The sequence below is a fragment of the Eriocheir sinensis genome, chromosome 21 (genome assembly GCF_024679095.1).
Source record: "Eriocheir sinensis breed Jianghai 21 chromosome 21, ASM2467909v1, whole genome shotgun sequence".
In the NCBI taxonomy this organism is placed as follows: domain Eukaryota; kingdom Metazoa; phylum Arthropoda; class Malacostraca; order Decapoda; family Varunidae; genus Eriocheir; species Eriocheir sinensis.
The window spans coordinates 3556072-3571731 of NC_066529.1; the positions used below are offsets into that span (position 1 = coordinate 3556072).

Genomic DNA, 15660 nt, shown 5'->3' on the forward strand with positions numbered 1-15660 from the left:
TGAAAACTACACTGGCAGACGAAAGATGTGTATTTACCAAACGGTTTCGGTGAACACTACCATCATTATCAGTGGTTTGAAGGAGGAATGTAAGTGAACGTTTGGTAAATAGCCTACTTCCGCAACTTTCGTCCGCCATTGTGGGTGTTATTCGGGTATAAGTTTTATCAGCCGGTAAATTTTAAGGCTTGTTTCACCTAAAATTATTACCTAAACAATTTATAAACTAACAGACACCATCTAAACCCAGAGCCGTAGATGAGTAAATTGGTCTTTCCTACGGGGGTAATAGGGAGACGGAGGACAACCATGAAAAAAAAAGTAAAATCGTACCCATTGTGTTAGGCTGAATATGTCCTTTTCTGCCCTTTTTTTATTCCAGATATTTACCTTTGTCTAATATACCTCATACAAATTTATTAATAAGTTTTCAAAGTATGGGTGCTAAACTGTAATTGTGGAAACATGAGCAATGAGAGGTAATGAGTGAGGGGAGGTGTGGAAAATAGGATAATGGGTAAATAATGGTTGGGAACCCCGGGACTTAAACCTGTAAGTGACCTGTCGTTGTAACTGTTGGACGAGACAGTGGCGGAGGTAAACACAATTACTTTATTATGCATTTCAATCTTCATGTTTACTCGCGGCCATGTGTTTTGTTTGTTTGTTTGTTGGTGCTTGCTGGCCCCACAGAAGGCAGCTGGCAGACTCGTAAAAAGGCTCGTGCGCGGGGATTTAAATTTTTGCCAGCGCCTGCGTTTCATTTTTTTCAAGCTCGTCCCACGTATCGAAATGGGGATGCCACCACTGGACAATGTTATAGAACGACACTCGTGCTCAGGTAGCTTGCTGAATGGATTTCGAATGAGGAGGTTGTTGTTTTTTATTCCGTTTATTTCCAGTGGAAAAAACAATGACATTATTTGTATAATACATACTGTTTATAATCACCTTGTAGACGATTCTTTGGTGAATCCAGTGATATACTGTACATGCCCACTTAGGAGAGTCTAAGGGATAGGAATTGGCTAAGAAGTAAAGTTTTGTATGGCGGGTGCAATGGCCTCTGGGGCCGCCACCGTGCACAGTCTTGGTACGAAGACTAATAACTTACTGCGGGTCAAAGGGGGTAGAGGATCCTCAACTCTAAGACTCTAAAAAGAAACTACATCTACCACTACAGTACATTCATGAATCAGTCACTACGCCGCTAGGTCCTCATTCAGCGTCAATCACCGTCAGTCACGCCCCGCAGCATTGATATCAGCCACCTGCCGAGCACGGTGGAGGCTGCGTCAGGGGGTAGGGCGGGGCACCTCGTCTTGGCCCCCCAGCACGGCCTGAACCCTGAGGTGGCGGGAGGCTTACTGGGGGAGCAGCGCCATCCCTCCACCGGCTGTCCCCTCCACCTGTCCACACACACAGCGATCTCCTCCTCTACCCCTGCAAGAGACAAGTCCGTAAGAGGAAAAGTCGTGAGGGTTGATGCTATTTCTAAGGGCACAGACATTTCGGGGATTAAACACCCACATTTGACAAGGCTTTCCCAGGGGTTCTGTTAGTATTTCCATGGGTAGTTTTATGAGCCTAGTGGTAGTGTGACAAGGTTTGTGCACCGTGAATGTGAAAATGACTCATGACAACCCGACTAATCTCCTCTGTGGGCTTTGGAGATAGTTGTGAGAGTCGAAAGTGTCTAATGTATTGTTTACATATATCGCGCCCCACCCTATCACGTACGCCACATCATTTCTGTCAAGACTCATCCACACTTCAACATCACATCGTTTCTGTCTAAACTCACCTTCACTTCTCCACCTGTCATCCACTTTCACCCCCACATCATTCCTGCCTTGACTCATCCACACTTCCCCAGCTATTTCATCCACCTTCCCCTCCACATCAGTCTTGTCTACACTCACCCACACTTATATACCTGCGTCATCAACCTTCACCACTGCTTGCACTCCTTCACACCTGCCCACCTGTCACCCACTCACCTGCCCCACACGTCACGGAACACGGGGACACCTTCAGCCTCCAAAAGTAATCCCCGTTCGATGACGACGACGAAGGGGAGGAGGATACATTCACGGCCCCCAAGCTCACAGCATCGATGGGCCGCGGCTTGTAGGGGCGGAGGGTGTATGAGGTGGACTTTGGGCCAATGCTCCGCCCTGCCCCCGCCCTCCCAGGCCCTCGCGTGGTGGCCGGCGTGTCTGGGGGGATCTCGTTGACGAAGAGCGGGTTCTTGAGGTCAATGGAAGACGAAGAGGTCGAGGTCGAGTCCGCAATACCCTTACCGCGGAATGACGACACTGTTGGAGGAGGAGGGAGAGGTAGAGGAGGATTGAGAAGTAGAGGAAGAGAATCGGGGGGTAGAGGAGGAGGCGAAGGAGGAAGAGGGGGAATCAGTTATTTACATCCGGCTTTTCCCATCCATAAATATATCTAACGCCCACTTAAAATTTTCAATCGTATTTGTAGAAACTGCATTACTGCTTAATTTGTTCCACCACCCTTTTCGTAGCTGACTGACTTCCTTTCTAACTGAGTGACTGACAGAATAATTAATCAACTGAGTGCCAGTGACAGTGATTTAATAACTTATGGACTACTCAACTTGTGAGCCATCTGTTGGCAAATTGGTGAGGTGACTGATTGTGACAAGGATGGTTAAGAAGGGAGAGAAGAGAAATTGTTATTTGTAATATTGATTATAAGAGATTTTGACTGACAGATTATGTGACTGAGAGACAGACAGACAGACAAACCGACAGACAGATTGGCAGAGGCAGACAAACAAACAGACAGACAGAGAGAGAAAACAGATAGACATCGAACAACAGACAGGCGATAGATGAAGACCGGAAAACAGACGAACAAAAAAATCAGAAAAAAATCCCCTGCGCGTCCCTAACTGATTGACTACGTGACTCACTGGTGATGTTGATCTGGTCGACGAGACGCAGCAGCAGGCGGTCGCTGAGGCTGCTGGAGATGGCGTGGGAGGAGGAGACCACGTCCCGCCGGGGCCTCCTCCAGGAGCTCGTATAGGGGGCCGGGCGGCGCAGCTCCAGTGGAAAGGCGCGCTCGATGGGCTCAAGGTCGAGGGCGCGTCCCTTCTCGTAGTCGGTGTAGATGGTGTTTCGTAAGGGCGTTCCCTCCTCCGAGAAGTCCTGCGGGTGGAGAGGAAGGAGTAAGAAAGAGGTGGGGTGTATGAATCTGTTTTTCTGTCTGTCTTTCTGTCCTTAATTGTCTATATATCTAACTCTCAATCACACACACACACATTCCTCCCCCACACACACATATTCCCCCACCTCACCCACACACGGACGCCCCCTCCCCTCTCCCCTCCCACACACTCACCAAACACCTCCCGTTCAGGCAGTAGGAGCGCCTCTTCCCCATGCCCCGCCCCTGCTGCTCCCGCGAACACTCGGTGCCAAAGGGGAACCAGCCGTCCCTGCCTTTGACGCGGTAGAAGCGGTAGTCGAGCTCCGCGTCCTGGCAAGCCACCGTGCAGGAGCGGTCCGGGTCGTCTGGAGAGGGGAGAGAAGGAAGATTTGGAAGTTATATTGGCAGGATTGAATGGTTTAACCTCGATTTAGTGGGTGAAAAGAAAGAGTTTGGGGTCATCGTGAAGACAAGAATTTACCCTGGTGTGATAGGATAGGATAATGAGACGATTAAAAACAAGAAATGGACTTGGGGGAGGTCACATATGGATGGACAGATAAAGTAAAAAGAATGGTAACCTAGGAATTGTAGGAGTCAGGGTTGGGCGGAAAGTCTTGTATAGAGTCGTTTAATGAATGCAAATATATTAGGGATTCCTTTCTGTTGTTGCTTGCTTTAAAGAAGAGAGCAACTTTAACACACTGCTATGATTTGTCTATATTACTGCAGAATTACTCTTTGGTCTTAAGTCTTGCTATTAAAAACTCCTGTCTTACTAAGAGAATAACACTCCTTGCCTTACCTAACACCCATGCCTTCTGCCTTACCTTGCGTGCCAGCGAGTTGCATGCCCACGCCGGAGAGCTTGCTAACGCTGGCCTTGAAGCGACGGCACACATCACTCGCGTAATCGAAGGGCGTTTGCATCCTGTCACACTCCTGATTCTGGGGGGAGGAAGGCGGGGAAAGATGTGGTCAAGTAAAGAGAAGTGTACGGCAAGCAGGCAGTGTTCAAGAGTTACAGGGTAGGAAGAAGGGTAGGAGCGGATGAAAAGGGTATCAAATCATCAGTAAGAGGTTTGCAGTAGGTTTGTTTCAGGTTTCCATCGTTAGTATTCAAAAAGGGAGATGAGGACAGGGGAAGTAGGTGATCTACACTTACCTGTCTTGGCGGCGAGCACACCTGGATGTTTCTATTGACGCCGAAACACCCTCGGTCTTGACACTTGCGGCTCACCAACTGGATGCCCATGGCCGGCTCGAGGCAGCTGTGCGAGGGGGGAAAGGACGTTATGTTGACTGAGGTGGTGGTGGAAGAAGGGGAAAGAAGACGGGAAGAGTTCTTGTAAAGGGAGAGAGCACTGATTGTGAAGGATTGTGAAGAGGGGGGACTTGTTATGGTGGTGGAAGAAGGGTAAAGAAGAGGGGAAGAGTGCTTATACCCAGGCATTGTAGAAATCAGGGAAGACAAAGGACCAAGTGGGTAGATGACGGTAGAGCATTAGCCAGAGTAAGTTTGAGTACACTAACATCACACAGAGAGTGGAGGAGAGCGTTGGGAAAGGCCTTTACTCTTCAGTGGACTAATAATGACTGATAAAGATGATGATTATAAGGTCACCTGAAGCGGCAGTTTGAGGCAGGTCTCCACGGGCCCCACTTGCGGTTCCCGAAGGAGTGGGTGGCGATGGAGGGGTTTCGGGTGGTGGCGAATGAAGCGGCGGGGCGGGGGAGGGGGCCGAGGGGGCGGTGGGGGTCCGGGGCGCCCATGTCAGGCCGGCAGGTGATGGGGTCAGCACCATAGAGGGCGTCAGGCTCACACCGGAACTCCTGACGATGGTGACGGTGGTGGTGTTAGTGGTGTTGGAGTGTGTGCGTATGTGTGTGATTGAGACAGACAGACAGACAGTTAGATCGAGGTATTCACAGATAGACAGACATTTAGATCGAGGTATTCACAGATAGACAGATAGACAGACACACTTACCGTGCACACGCCGGCGACGCAGAAGGCGGGGAAGTTGGAGGCGGATTGACACACGGTACCGTCAGGGAAGCTCCTGCTGGACGCCTCCACGCCTTCACGCCCCTCCTTCTCGCACTCCACCTCGCACTGGGTCGGGCCTGAGGGCGGCGCCGAGGGGACGAAGCCACGAGAGAGGGAGGGAAGGGGCGGGTGACTAATATATAGACGTATAGTAGACAAGCGTTAAGTATATTGGCGTCCATAGATAGTCATACTTTAGGTTATCGAGGTCATATTCTTTTCCTTTAGTTAGTTAGTTTAAATGTTTCTTTTAGTTAGTCTAGTTAGTTTTTATTTTATTTAGTTATTTCTTTTCTTAATTGCGACATAAACTAACACATTCTCTATTTTTCTCTATCTAATTATCAATCTATCCTACGCCACGCAAATTATAAATCGAAAAGTGAATAAATGCGAGCTGGTTAGTGGATGAATAAAAGCCAGTGGATGAAGAAAACAAGACAAAAGCAGGGTAGTGGATGAAAACAAAAAGGATCGTGCATGAGATGAATAGAAAAGTGGATGAATAAAAGTAAACTAGTGGACGAACAGAAGAAAACAAACAGGATAGCGGATGAAAACGAAGAGGGGAGTGGATGAGATGAATAGAAAAGTGGATGAATAAAAGTAAACTAGTGGACGAAAAGAAGAAAACAAACAGGATAACGGATGAAAACGAAGAGGGTAGTGGATGAGATGAATAGAAAAGTGGATGAATAAAAGTAAACTAGTGGACGAACAGAAGAAAACAAACAGGATAGCGGATGAAAACGAAGAGGGTAGTGGATGAGAAGAATGGAGCAGGTTTTTAAAGAGAACTCGACCCACCTCTCATCGGCACCCGCACCGCCCGCCCCGTCAGGAGAGCCGAGGCACGCGCGCGGTTCCTGCAGATGTCGTGAGCGTAGTCCTGCACCGTCATCCTTTGGCCCGAGCTGCACTCCTCCACGGCCGAGCAGAGCCTGTAGCGGTACTCCTCCCTGCAGGTCCTGGAGGGGAGGGAAGGAGAAGGGGGTCGGTCGTGAGAGAGAGAGCGAGAGAGAGAGAGAGAATATTATGATAAAGATTAGATTAAGTTTACGATAAGGAGCTGCAAATGAGAGAGAAAATTACGCTTGCAAGATTAGCCATTACAGAGAGAGAGAGAGAGAGAGAGAGAGAGAGAGAGAGAGAGAGAGAGAGAGAGAGAGAGAGAGAGAGAGAGAGAGAGAGAGAGAGAGACCTACCTGCACCGCCTCTCGGACAGTGCCAGGCCGGAGCTGCCAGACGACAAGGCACCGTCCACGCCGTAGAGACACGAAGAGCGGCACTCGGACCACGGCCCCCACTCCCCGCCCGCCCCGCCGTCACGCCCCCCGGAGCCCAGGCCGTTGGTGAAGGCCGAGGAGAAGGAAGAGGAGGAGGAGGAGGAGGACTGGGATGCCGGCGGGAGGTCAGGGGCGTTGGTGTCGTCCACGCAGAGGCCTTTACGACACCACTGGAAAGGAAAAGTTCGCGGAAGTTAGAAACAGCTCTTACGTAAGCCATGACGATTCCTTGATACTGAGGGCAACGTAATTCTACTCTTGCCTACTCTTTACTTTTGTTTATTATGGGAGCGGTGAGTAGCGGGCTTTTTTTTTCCACTCTTTTTATTGCCCCTTTGTTGTAAAAAAAAAAAAAAAATCAGCCCTTAAGAAGTTAAAAGCGTGTACTGGGAAAGGAAGGAATTCACTGAGGTTACGAACATTATCGAAACCGGAAAATCATTTTATTATCTAGGACGACAAATCTGTGACACGAAGTCGAAGGGTTAGAATCGCTTAAACCGGAATTGAATCACGTTTAACTAACATCACGAATTTTATATAAACCGAAAAATTGTTTTGATATAGAAAACAGCACAATACTGAAGCAGCGTAAGCCAAAGACATTAAAATCTTGTAAACCAATGGACAATCGCGATAAATAGAGAAAGCCTATTAAAACAAAGTCACAAAAATATAAAACATCTAAGCCTCGGACATCATTACAGGCGTGTGTGGTGTATACGAATTACCTGTCGGGGTCCACAGGTGGTGCCCTCCAGCGCGGGGTGGGACGTCCAGGTGTAGTGGTCTCGCCGGCAGTGCAAGTCCTCACAGATGTCCTCCAGGCGCTGCGAGGTCGCGTGGTAACTCCCCGCACCGTGTTTCAGCATGCCTAAGGGGAGGAGGGTTTGAGAGGAATGTGGTGGAGTTGCGACGAAGTGATCAAGTGTGGAAAGATTACGACCAAAGAGGAAAGACTTAACTCCACCGTTTTCAGTATAGTCCTACCGGGTGGAGGGTTTTAGAGGAGTGAAGTGGAATTACGACGAAGGGAACTAGTGTCTGAAGGCTACGACAGAAGTTACGACAAAGTTAGGACCATAAGCTCTAACAATGAGTTTCGACAGTGAAGATAATGATTGAATTAAAAAGGGGGAGGAAGAAGAAGTGATGTTTGAAGTGGATAAGAGAATAAGATGTTTAGAGTGATGGAGGATGCAGATGGGAGGGAAAGGAAGAAGACCGAGGAGGTGGAGAGGAAATAAAGAAGAAGGGGAAAGAGGAGGAATAAAATGTAGGGGATATATGCGATAGAAAATGACGGTATATAAAACGGATTCAAGCAGAGAAGTAGAAAGTAATAAGAAGGATAATTAACTAGGTATCTTTAGGAGATGTAGTACTGAGAAAAGACTAGAAGGTTAACAAAGGTGACACGGAGGTGGAGATCGAGGGAGAGGAGAGATGACCACTATACAAGGCAGATGGGCGGATTGGACTAAGAGTGTTAAAAAAAAAGTAATATAGTGAGGATGATCGGTGCAATAAAGGGTTGAGGTGGGTGAATAGCGTGACGAGAGAGAGAGAGAGAGAGAGAGAGAGAGAGAGAGAGAGAGAGAGAGAGAGAGAGAGAGAGAGAGAGAGAGAGAGAGAGAGAGAGAGAGAGAGAGAGAGAACAACAACAACAAAGCAAACCACAAACCGATTAACTACACCAAAGCATCACTGACCGGAAAACACACACACACACACACACACACACATTCATAGTAATCATGAAAATATTTCCCATTCACTGCCTTTAATTTTCACGTTTTATTGCCTTAACTAACGTATAATTTTCTCTCTTTTTTCTCTTTTTCTTTTCATGACTTCCGCATTTTTCTCTCGCTCTTCCTCTCCCTTCCTGTCTTCCTCTCCATCACTTTTCTCTCACGTTTTTTGTCTTATATGTTTCCCCTCTACATTTTTCTTCCTTCCTTCCTCCTTTCCCCTCTTTCTTATCATTTATTTCGTCACATTCTTCTACCTAGTATGGTTTTTTTTTCTCTTCTCCCCTCTGTTTCTATCTGTCTATCTCTGTTTATTCGTCCCTCTCATCTATCCAATCCTTCAATTCTTTTTTTTTTCCCATTCCGTCTCTCCTTATATCTCCGTCCCTCCCTCCCTCCCTCTCCCTCTCTCCCGACCTTATCACTAATCAACACCTTCTCATTTCACTTCCATTTATATTTTCCTCTACGTCTCTCCATTACCCTTTCTACCTCCCTCTCCCTTCCCTTTCCTTTATCTTCATACAAATGTGTTTTCGATTTGCCTGTGTGTGTGTGTGTGTGTGTGTGTGTGTGTGTGTGTGTGTGTGTGTGTGTATTGTTAGGCTGTGGAATGTGAGTGTCAGTGTATTTAGTTTTTTGCTGCAAGCCTAAAATAATGTATCCAAGTGTGTGTGTGTGTGTGTGTGTGTGTGTGTGTGTGTGTGTGTGTGTGTGTGTGTGTGTGTGTGTGTGTGTGTGCTAAAAAAAAAGTGCATTCCGTGGCTAATCTATCCCTAGTATTCGCTGCTTTGTTGATTGAAACCACACACACACACACACACACACACACACACACACACACATGAGAAAAAAACACGTACACTCCCTGAAATATGTATAGATTGTCACCCAGTTCTGGCTTTTACTCTTCCTGTTCACTCTCCTGTCGCTCTTTATTCATTATTTTATCGGTTTTTTTTTTCAGTTTTGCTCCCTATTTCCTTTCCCTCTTATTTTTGTTTCCTCTCCCTTCCCTTCTTCTCCTTTCCTTTATCTTCGCCTCCCTTCACTTCCTTCTTTATTTATCTTCATTTCTTCCTTTTCCTTCCCCTCCTTTCCCTTCCCTTCTCTTTATCTTCATTTCTCTTCCTTTTACTTCCTCTCCTTTCCCTTCCTTTCCCTTCCCTTCCCTTCCCTTCTTTTTGTCTCCTTTATATTCCCTTCCTTCCCCTTCCCTTCCCTTCACACCCTCTCCTTTCCATTAATCTCCCTCCATGACAAATTATTTCGTTTCTTTCTACTCCTCCCTTTGGTACTATGCTTCCCCCCCCCCAATCTCTCTTTCTCTATCCATCTATCTATCTATCGCCTCACATTTCCCTGGGGTCCTGCCGCCCCTGATACTTACACTGCTGGTCGACAGGGAAGCGTTGGCCTGGCAGGGAGGTGGCTTCATGGTCTAGATGTGTGCCCTCAGCCTTGGCAGGGTCCAGGAGACAGAGTGACTGCGGGGACCTGGAATTGGCAGGGTGAGGCAGGATGAGACAGGGTGAGGAGTTCAGTGGTAGAGGGAAGTAAGGTAAAACAGGGAATTGAATACAGGGTGAAGTAGAAGAAGAAGAGAGGTAAGGTGGTAGAAGGCAGGTATAGGAAAGGGGAAGAGTAAGGAAGGGTAGGACAGGAAGAAGATAAGCAAGAAAAGTTTGGAGATGGGAAGAGGAAGAAGAAGAAGAGAGGTAAGGTATTGCAGAAGGCAGATATAGGAAAGGGGAAGAGTAAGGAAGGGTAGGACAGGAAGAAGGTAAGCAAGAAAAGTTTGGATATGGGAAGAGGAAGAAAAAGAAGAGGTAAGGTGGCAGAAGGCAGGTATAGGAAAGGGGAAGAGTAAGGAAGGGTAGAACAGGAAGAAGGTAAGCAAGAAAAGTTTGGAGATGGGAAGAAGAAGAAAAAGAAGAGAGGTAAGGTGGCAGAAAGCAGGTATAGGAAAGGGGAAGAGTAAGGAAGGGTAGGACAGGAAGAAGGTAAGCAAGAAAAGTTTGGAGATGGGAAGAAGAAGAAGAAGAAAAAGAGAGGTAAGGTATAGCAGAAGACAGGTGAGGAAGAGAGGAGTAAGGAAGGGTAGGTAGTTTTGTGAGGTAAGAGATGGGTAGAGATAGGAAGAGGAAGAGGAAAAGAAACAGGGGTGAAGAAGCAGACAGCAGACAAGGAAGAGGAAATAAAGGGGTGGGAAAGCAAGGAAAGGTACAGAAAGTGAAGAAAAATTTTGCTCCTGTTGTTGTTGATGTTGGTGGTGGTAGTGATGGTGGTGGTTGTAGTGGTGGGAATGTTTTTTTTTTTTTTTTTTTGTTTTTACTAACACTATTGAACCACCAACCAGTAATAATTCGGATACATGCGCGAAAATAATTGAAAAACGTGGGTACAGCAGAACAGGATAGGTTGCTCTTTTTTCCCCAATTATGTGTGTGTGTGTGTGTGTCAGGTCACCATTGTGTGCGTACGTGTGTGGTCACTATGAACATAACTCTCGGTAACATTTACAGTTAAACGTAAACACATTTTTGATTGGCTTCATTCAGGTAACAAAGGAATTGGTGCTTACAGACTGGGTCACGTGATTAGCTGTGTGATTACCGCAGAGAGAGAGAGAGAGAGAGAGAGAGAGAGAGAGAGAGAGAGAGAGAGAGAGAGAGAGAGAGAGAGAGAGAGAGAGAGAGAGAGGTAATTTATGTCTGTCTGTCTGTCTGTCTCTATATGTATGTACTCGTGTATTTTCTAACGTATATGGGATTCGTTTTACAGATATATTTTTCTTATTTTCAGTCCTATATTAGTCTTCTTAACCGTTACTATATCCCCCCCCCCCCCACACACACACACATACTCAACCCCACAACCCACAAACAACCCCACAAACAACCCATATCCAACCAACCCCAAACCAACCTTCACACCTGTCGACCAACAACCCACCTGAGGAAAGCGTCCAGGTAGCGTCGGGAGCAGGATGACCAGGTGATCTTGCCCGAGCCCAGCGTGGGGGACATGATGTACCTACCCGGGTCACAGTTGTTGCCCGCCTGCAGTCCATCGTGCCGCATACCCAGGCTGAGGGGAGGGGGGGGGAAGATGAATGAGTGAGTTGGGAAGAAGAAGGGAGTGTTTAGTAGGCTGAAGTAGGGAGGTGGTGAGGGGAGTAAGGAATGAGAGGGTGAGGAGATGGGTAAGAATGGGGAAGTGGGTGGGGAAGCAGAAGGGAGTGTTTAAGGAGGCTGAGGGGAGAGAAGAGTAGGAAAGGAGTAAGAGAAAGGGTGACAGAGGGGATAAAGTGAAAGGGGGTGACACAGGAGAGGTATGAGAGGGAACATGATTGGTGGTTGAATGGTTGAGGACAAGGCGGTTGATTTATGTTTTGTTTATTTCTCTATCTCTCTTCACTACTTACTTATGCCCTATTTCGTGCGCCATGACGTAGACGGATTCGAAGTGGCGCCCCTCGTTCACGGTGCAGGAGCTGGAGCGCGTGCACATGCCAGCCACGGGAGCTAGGCCTGGGGGCGGGAGGGAGGGAGAGAGGCAGGTGAGGTAAGGCTGGGAGGGTGGAAGAGGTTGCAGAGAGAGAGAAGGTGTGAGGTGTGGAGAGAAAGGGAGGATAGAGGAAAGGAAGATGAAGGATTGGAGATAGAGAGGAAAGGTATACAGGTGGTAGACAGGTAAGCCTCACCACTCACATATACACACACACACACACACACACACACACACACACACACACACACACACACACACGTCTTTCAACTCTTACCCAGCAAAGCACCAGTCAGTCAGTCAGTCAGTCAGTCAGTCACTTCCCTACCAGTCAGTTAATCACCATCATCACCACTACCACTCACCACGACCACTCATTTACCGTTATCCAGTACTCACTCACTCACTCACTCACTCACTCACCATTATCCAGCATCACCCTCACCATCTACACTCACTCACCATCGTCCAGTCATCACCATCATCACCCACTACCACCTTCACTCACCCACCACCTGCGCGTTGACCTTCCCGGTGGAGGTGACGGTAAACACATCCAGCCCCGTCAGGATGAGGGCGTGGTCCCAGTGCAGCGCGTCGCCGTCCGTCTCCGGGTTCTCGCCTCGCTGCCACGCACAGAAGTTGGTGAGGAAGTGGTCGATGTCGTAGGGCCGCGTGAGGCCGGGCGGGTCCGTGTACAGGATCTCCAGGCGCTTGAGCACGAACTTGACACTGTGGCCCAGAGAGTTGTCGTTGTAGAGGAGCTGGACCTTAGCGATGGAAGGAAGGAAAGGAGGAGTGAATGAATTGTAACATGAAGGAATGAAGGAGAAAAGGAGCTATATCTGTGGAAATCGAAGAAAGAATTGTGTGCTTTGAGATACTGAAGCCGTATGTATTGGAGCTGAACCTGAGGGCTGGAAAGGAAGGAAGGAAGGAAAGGAGGAGTGAATGAATTGTAACATGAAGGAATGAAGGAGAAAAGGAGCTATATCTGTGGAAATCGAAGAAAGAATTGCGTGCTTTGAGATACTGAAGCCGTATGTATTGGAGCTGAACCTGAGGGCTGGAAAGGAAGGAAGGAAGAAAGGAGGAGTGAATGAATTGTAACATGAAGGAATGAAGGAGAAAAGGAGCTATATCTGTGGAAATCGAAGAAATTGGTGCTTTGAGATACTGACGCCGTATGTATTGGAGCTGAACCTGAGGGCTGGAAAGGAAGGAAGGAAGAAAGGAGGAGTGAATGAATTGTAACATGAAGGAATGAAGGAGAAAAGGAGCTATATCTGTGGAAATCGAAGAAAGAATTGCGTGCTTTGAGATACTGAAGCCGTATGTATAGGAGCTGAACCTGAGGGCTGGAAAGGAAGGAAGGAAGAAAGGAGGAGTGAATGAATTGTAACATGAAGGAATGAAGGAGAAAAGGAGCTATATCTGTGGAAATCGAAGAAAGAATTGCGTGCTTTGAGATACTGAAGCCGTATGTATAGGAGCTGAACCTGAGGGCTGGAAAGGAAGGAAGGAAGGAAAGGAGGAGTGAATGAATTGTAACATGAAGGAATGAAGGAGAAAAGGAGCTATATCTGTGGAAATCGAAGAAAGAATTGCGTGCTTTGAGATACTGAAGCCGTATGTATAAGAGCTGAACCTGAGGGATGGGAAGGAAGGAAAGGAGGAGTGAATGAATTGTAACATGAAGGAATGAAGGAGAAAAGGAGCTATATCTGTGGAAATCGAAGAAAGAATTGCGTGCTTTGAGATACTGAAGCCGAATGTATTGGAGCTGAACCTGAGGGCTGGAAAGGAAGGAAGGAAGAAAGGAGGAGTGAATGAGTTGTAACATGAAGGAGAAAGTTATGTATGTGGGAATCGAAGGAGAAAGTATGTGCCTTGAGATAATGAAGCCATATTACAATCCGCTTTCATACTCTCCCAAGACTAATTTATCTCTTGCAATACCTTCTCCACCCTTCCCGTCAAGTCTATTACCCCATCAACTGCATGTGAACACCTATCTAACACCTCTTAAGCCCGCTCTTTGCAATTTCCAGCACCTAGTTAGCGCCTTCCAACACCCATTCACCTTTCCTAGCACTTCATCACTCATTGAACCCCTTTATCCTTCCCCATGCTACCCTTATCACACACTCAACAATCTCATCCCCATCAATCCCTGTAACATTCACTCTTCACCCTTCCGACCCTTCCAGCACTTCTTATCTCTACTCATCAACCACTCAGCACTCTCACAAGAACTCACTGCCTTCAATCAGCACTCTAATTCTTTTCCAAACTCTGCATCACTCATTACTCACCCTGCTAACCCCTTCCAACACCCCTCGTCCCCACTCAGCACTCACCGCGTTCACCATGGCCAGGACGACCCTCAGCACCTGCTCCTCGGTGTCGTCGGGGAAGTTGTCCAGCATGTGTCGGTAAAGGTCACGGTCCACGAACACGGACGTCTCGATGTACAGGTCCTTCCCCTGCTCATTCCCGCTCCCGATCCCTTGCGACACCGTCTCTTCCCTGTTGGGTAGTATAGGAAGCCGTGTGTATGGAGGTGGTGTTATGTAAGGGCATCTTTTGGTATTTTTTCTGCCAGTGTGAGGATTTTTGGCAGTATGTTAGCCCCCTCCCTCCTTCAGTCTCCTTTTATCCTTCTCTCCCATGTCCTACTCATTTATCTATCCCTTCCTTCTCTACCTAGTTTTGCCTTCCTTTCATTTTTCCTTTCCTCTTTTCCTTTCCATCCCTCTGTCTCTTTTATCTTTCTGTCTTTCTTTCCCTCCCATTACCCTTCCACCATATTTACTTTACTTCCATCTCTGTCTCTCTTTCATCCTTCTTTCTCCCTCCCTCTCTGCCCCCTTCCACCGTCCCTCCATCCCTATCATTCCTCTGTCTCTTTCATCATTCTGTCTCTTCCTCCAATAACCTCTCCAACCTTTCCATCTCTGTCTCTTTCATCCACCCTCCCTCCCATCACCCCTTCGCCATCCCTCCTATTCCTCCTCCTTCTGCGACCCCGCCAGCCTCACACCCGCCGTACCTCCTGCCCGGGTATCCGTCGTCCCACTCAGACCTCAGATGCGAGTCCACCACGTGCTCGTAGCTGTCGTAGTAGGAGCGCAGGCCCGTCCGCTCCCCCATCGCCGCCCGCGCCCCGCCCATGTCCACAAATGAACGCCGTGACCTCCGTACTGTAGAGGGAAAGAAAGAGAAAGATTTGTGGTTACGAGTGTGGTTCTTTGTATTTCTTCCTTGCTTCTAATTGGCTCGTATTCGTAGACGCTTTCGGCTCTCTTAACATACATTTCAAAAGGCTACAAAGGAGATTAGTCTGGTTCTAATGAGTGTTTTTCATGTTCATAGTGCAGAGGTCTTGTCAAACTATCACTAGGCTCATAAAGCTACCCATGGAAATACTAACACAGCCTCTACGAAAAACTTCTCGAATGTGGGTGTGTAAGCCCCGAAGGTTTGAGACTTTGGGCTTTTGTTTTTCTTCCTTCGCCGTCGTCTGCGTGTTGTGCTAGAGAGCGGGAGAGTCATGTGTGGTTCCTTAGTGTGGTTCATTGTTCGTTTTTTTCTTGTTATTGTTTTTGTTATTGTTGTTGTTCCTCCTCCTCCTTCTCCTCTTCCTCCTCCTCCTGTTGATGCTTTTCTCCTCTCCTTTGGTTACGGTCTTAGTACATAGATATTTGAAGTGTCTTGCTAATATTTCTTTCACCTTTATTATCCTACTTATACCTTAAAATTTTAATGCACTGTTTCAATCACTACCTTGTCTCCTAGGATGTTTTAAATGTCTCCTTTTTATCTTCTCACTTTTACCTGTATCAACCTACACATACCTTATAATCATAGTGCCATGTTT

At 47.4% G+C, this 15660-nt stretch overlaps 1 protein-coding gene across 1 annotated transcript in view; it reads right to left on the reverse strand.

The window, feature by feature from the left end:
* Positions 1-885: 885 nt before the first annotated feature.
* The window catches only part of LOC127001530 (A disintegrin and metalloproteinase with thrombospondin motifs adt-1-like), a 50473-nt gene continuing 35698 nt past the window's right edge, over positions 886-15660 (reverse strand). Inside the window, exons 7-23 of the mRNA XM_050866151.1 lie at positions 14833-14983; positions 14141-14309; positions 12289-12550; positions 11698-11803; positions 11226-11360; positions 9661-9767; positions 7248-7390; positions 6436-6686; positions 6038-6198; positions 5171-5307; positions 4805-5013; positions 4346-4451; positions 4011-4128; positions 3373-3545; positions 2942-3179; positions 2001-2318; positions 886-1443 (exon numbers count right to left, since the gene is read on the reverse strand). Coding sequence (XP_050722108.1) covers positions 1229-1443; positions 2001-2318; positions 2942-3179; positions 3373-3545; positions 4011-4128; positions 4346-4451; positions 4805-5013; positions 5171-5307; positions 6038-6198; positions 6436-6686; positions 7248-7390; positions 9661-9767; positions 11226-11360; positions 11698-11803; positions 12289-12550; positions 14141-14309; positions 14833-14983 — 2999 coding nt within the window. The 3' untranslated portion in view covers positions 886-1228. The remainder of the gene's footprint in view (positions 1444-2000; positions 2319-2941; positions 3180-3372; positions 3546-4010; positions 4129-4345; positions 4452-4804; positions 5014-5170; positions 5308-6037; positions 6199-6435; positions 6687-7247; positions 7391-9660; positions 9768-11225; positions 11361-11697; positions 11804-12288; positions 12551-14140; positions 14310-14832; positions 14984-15660) is intronic.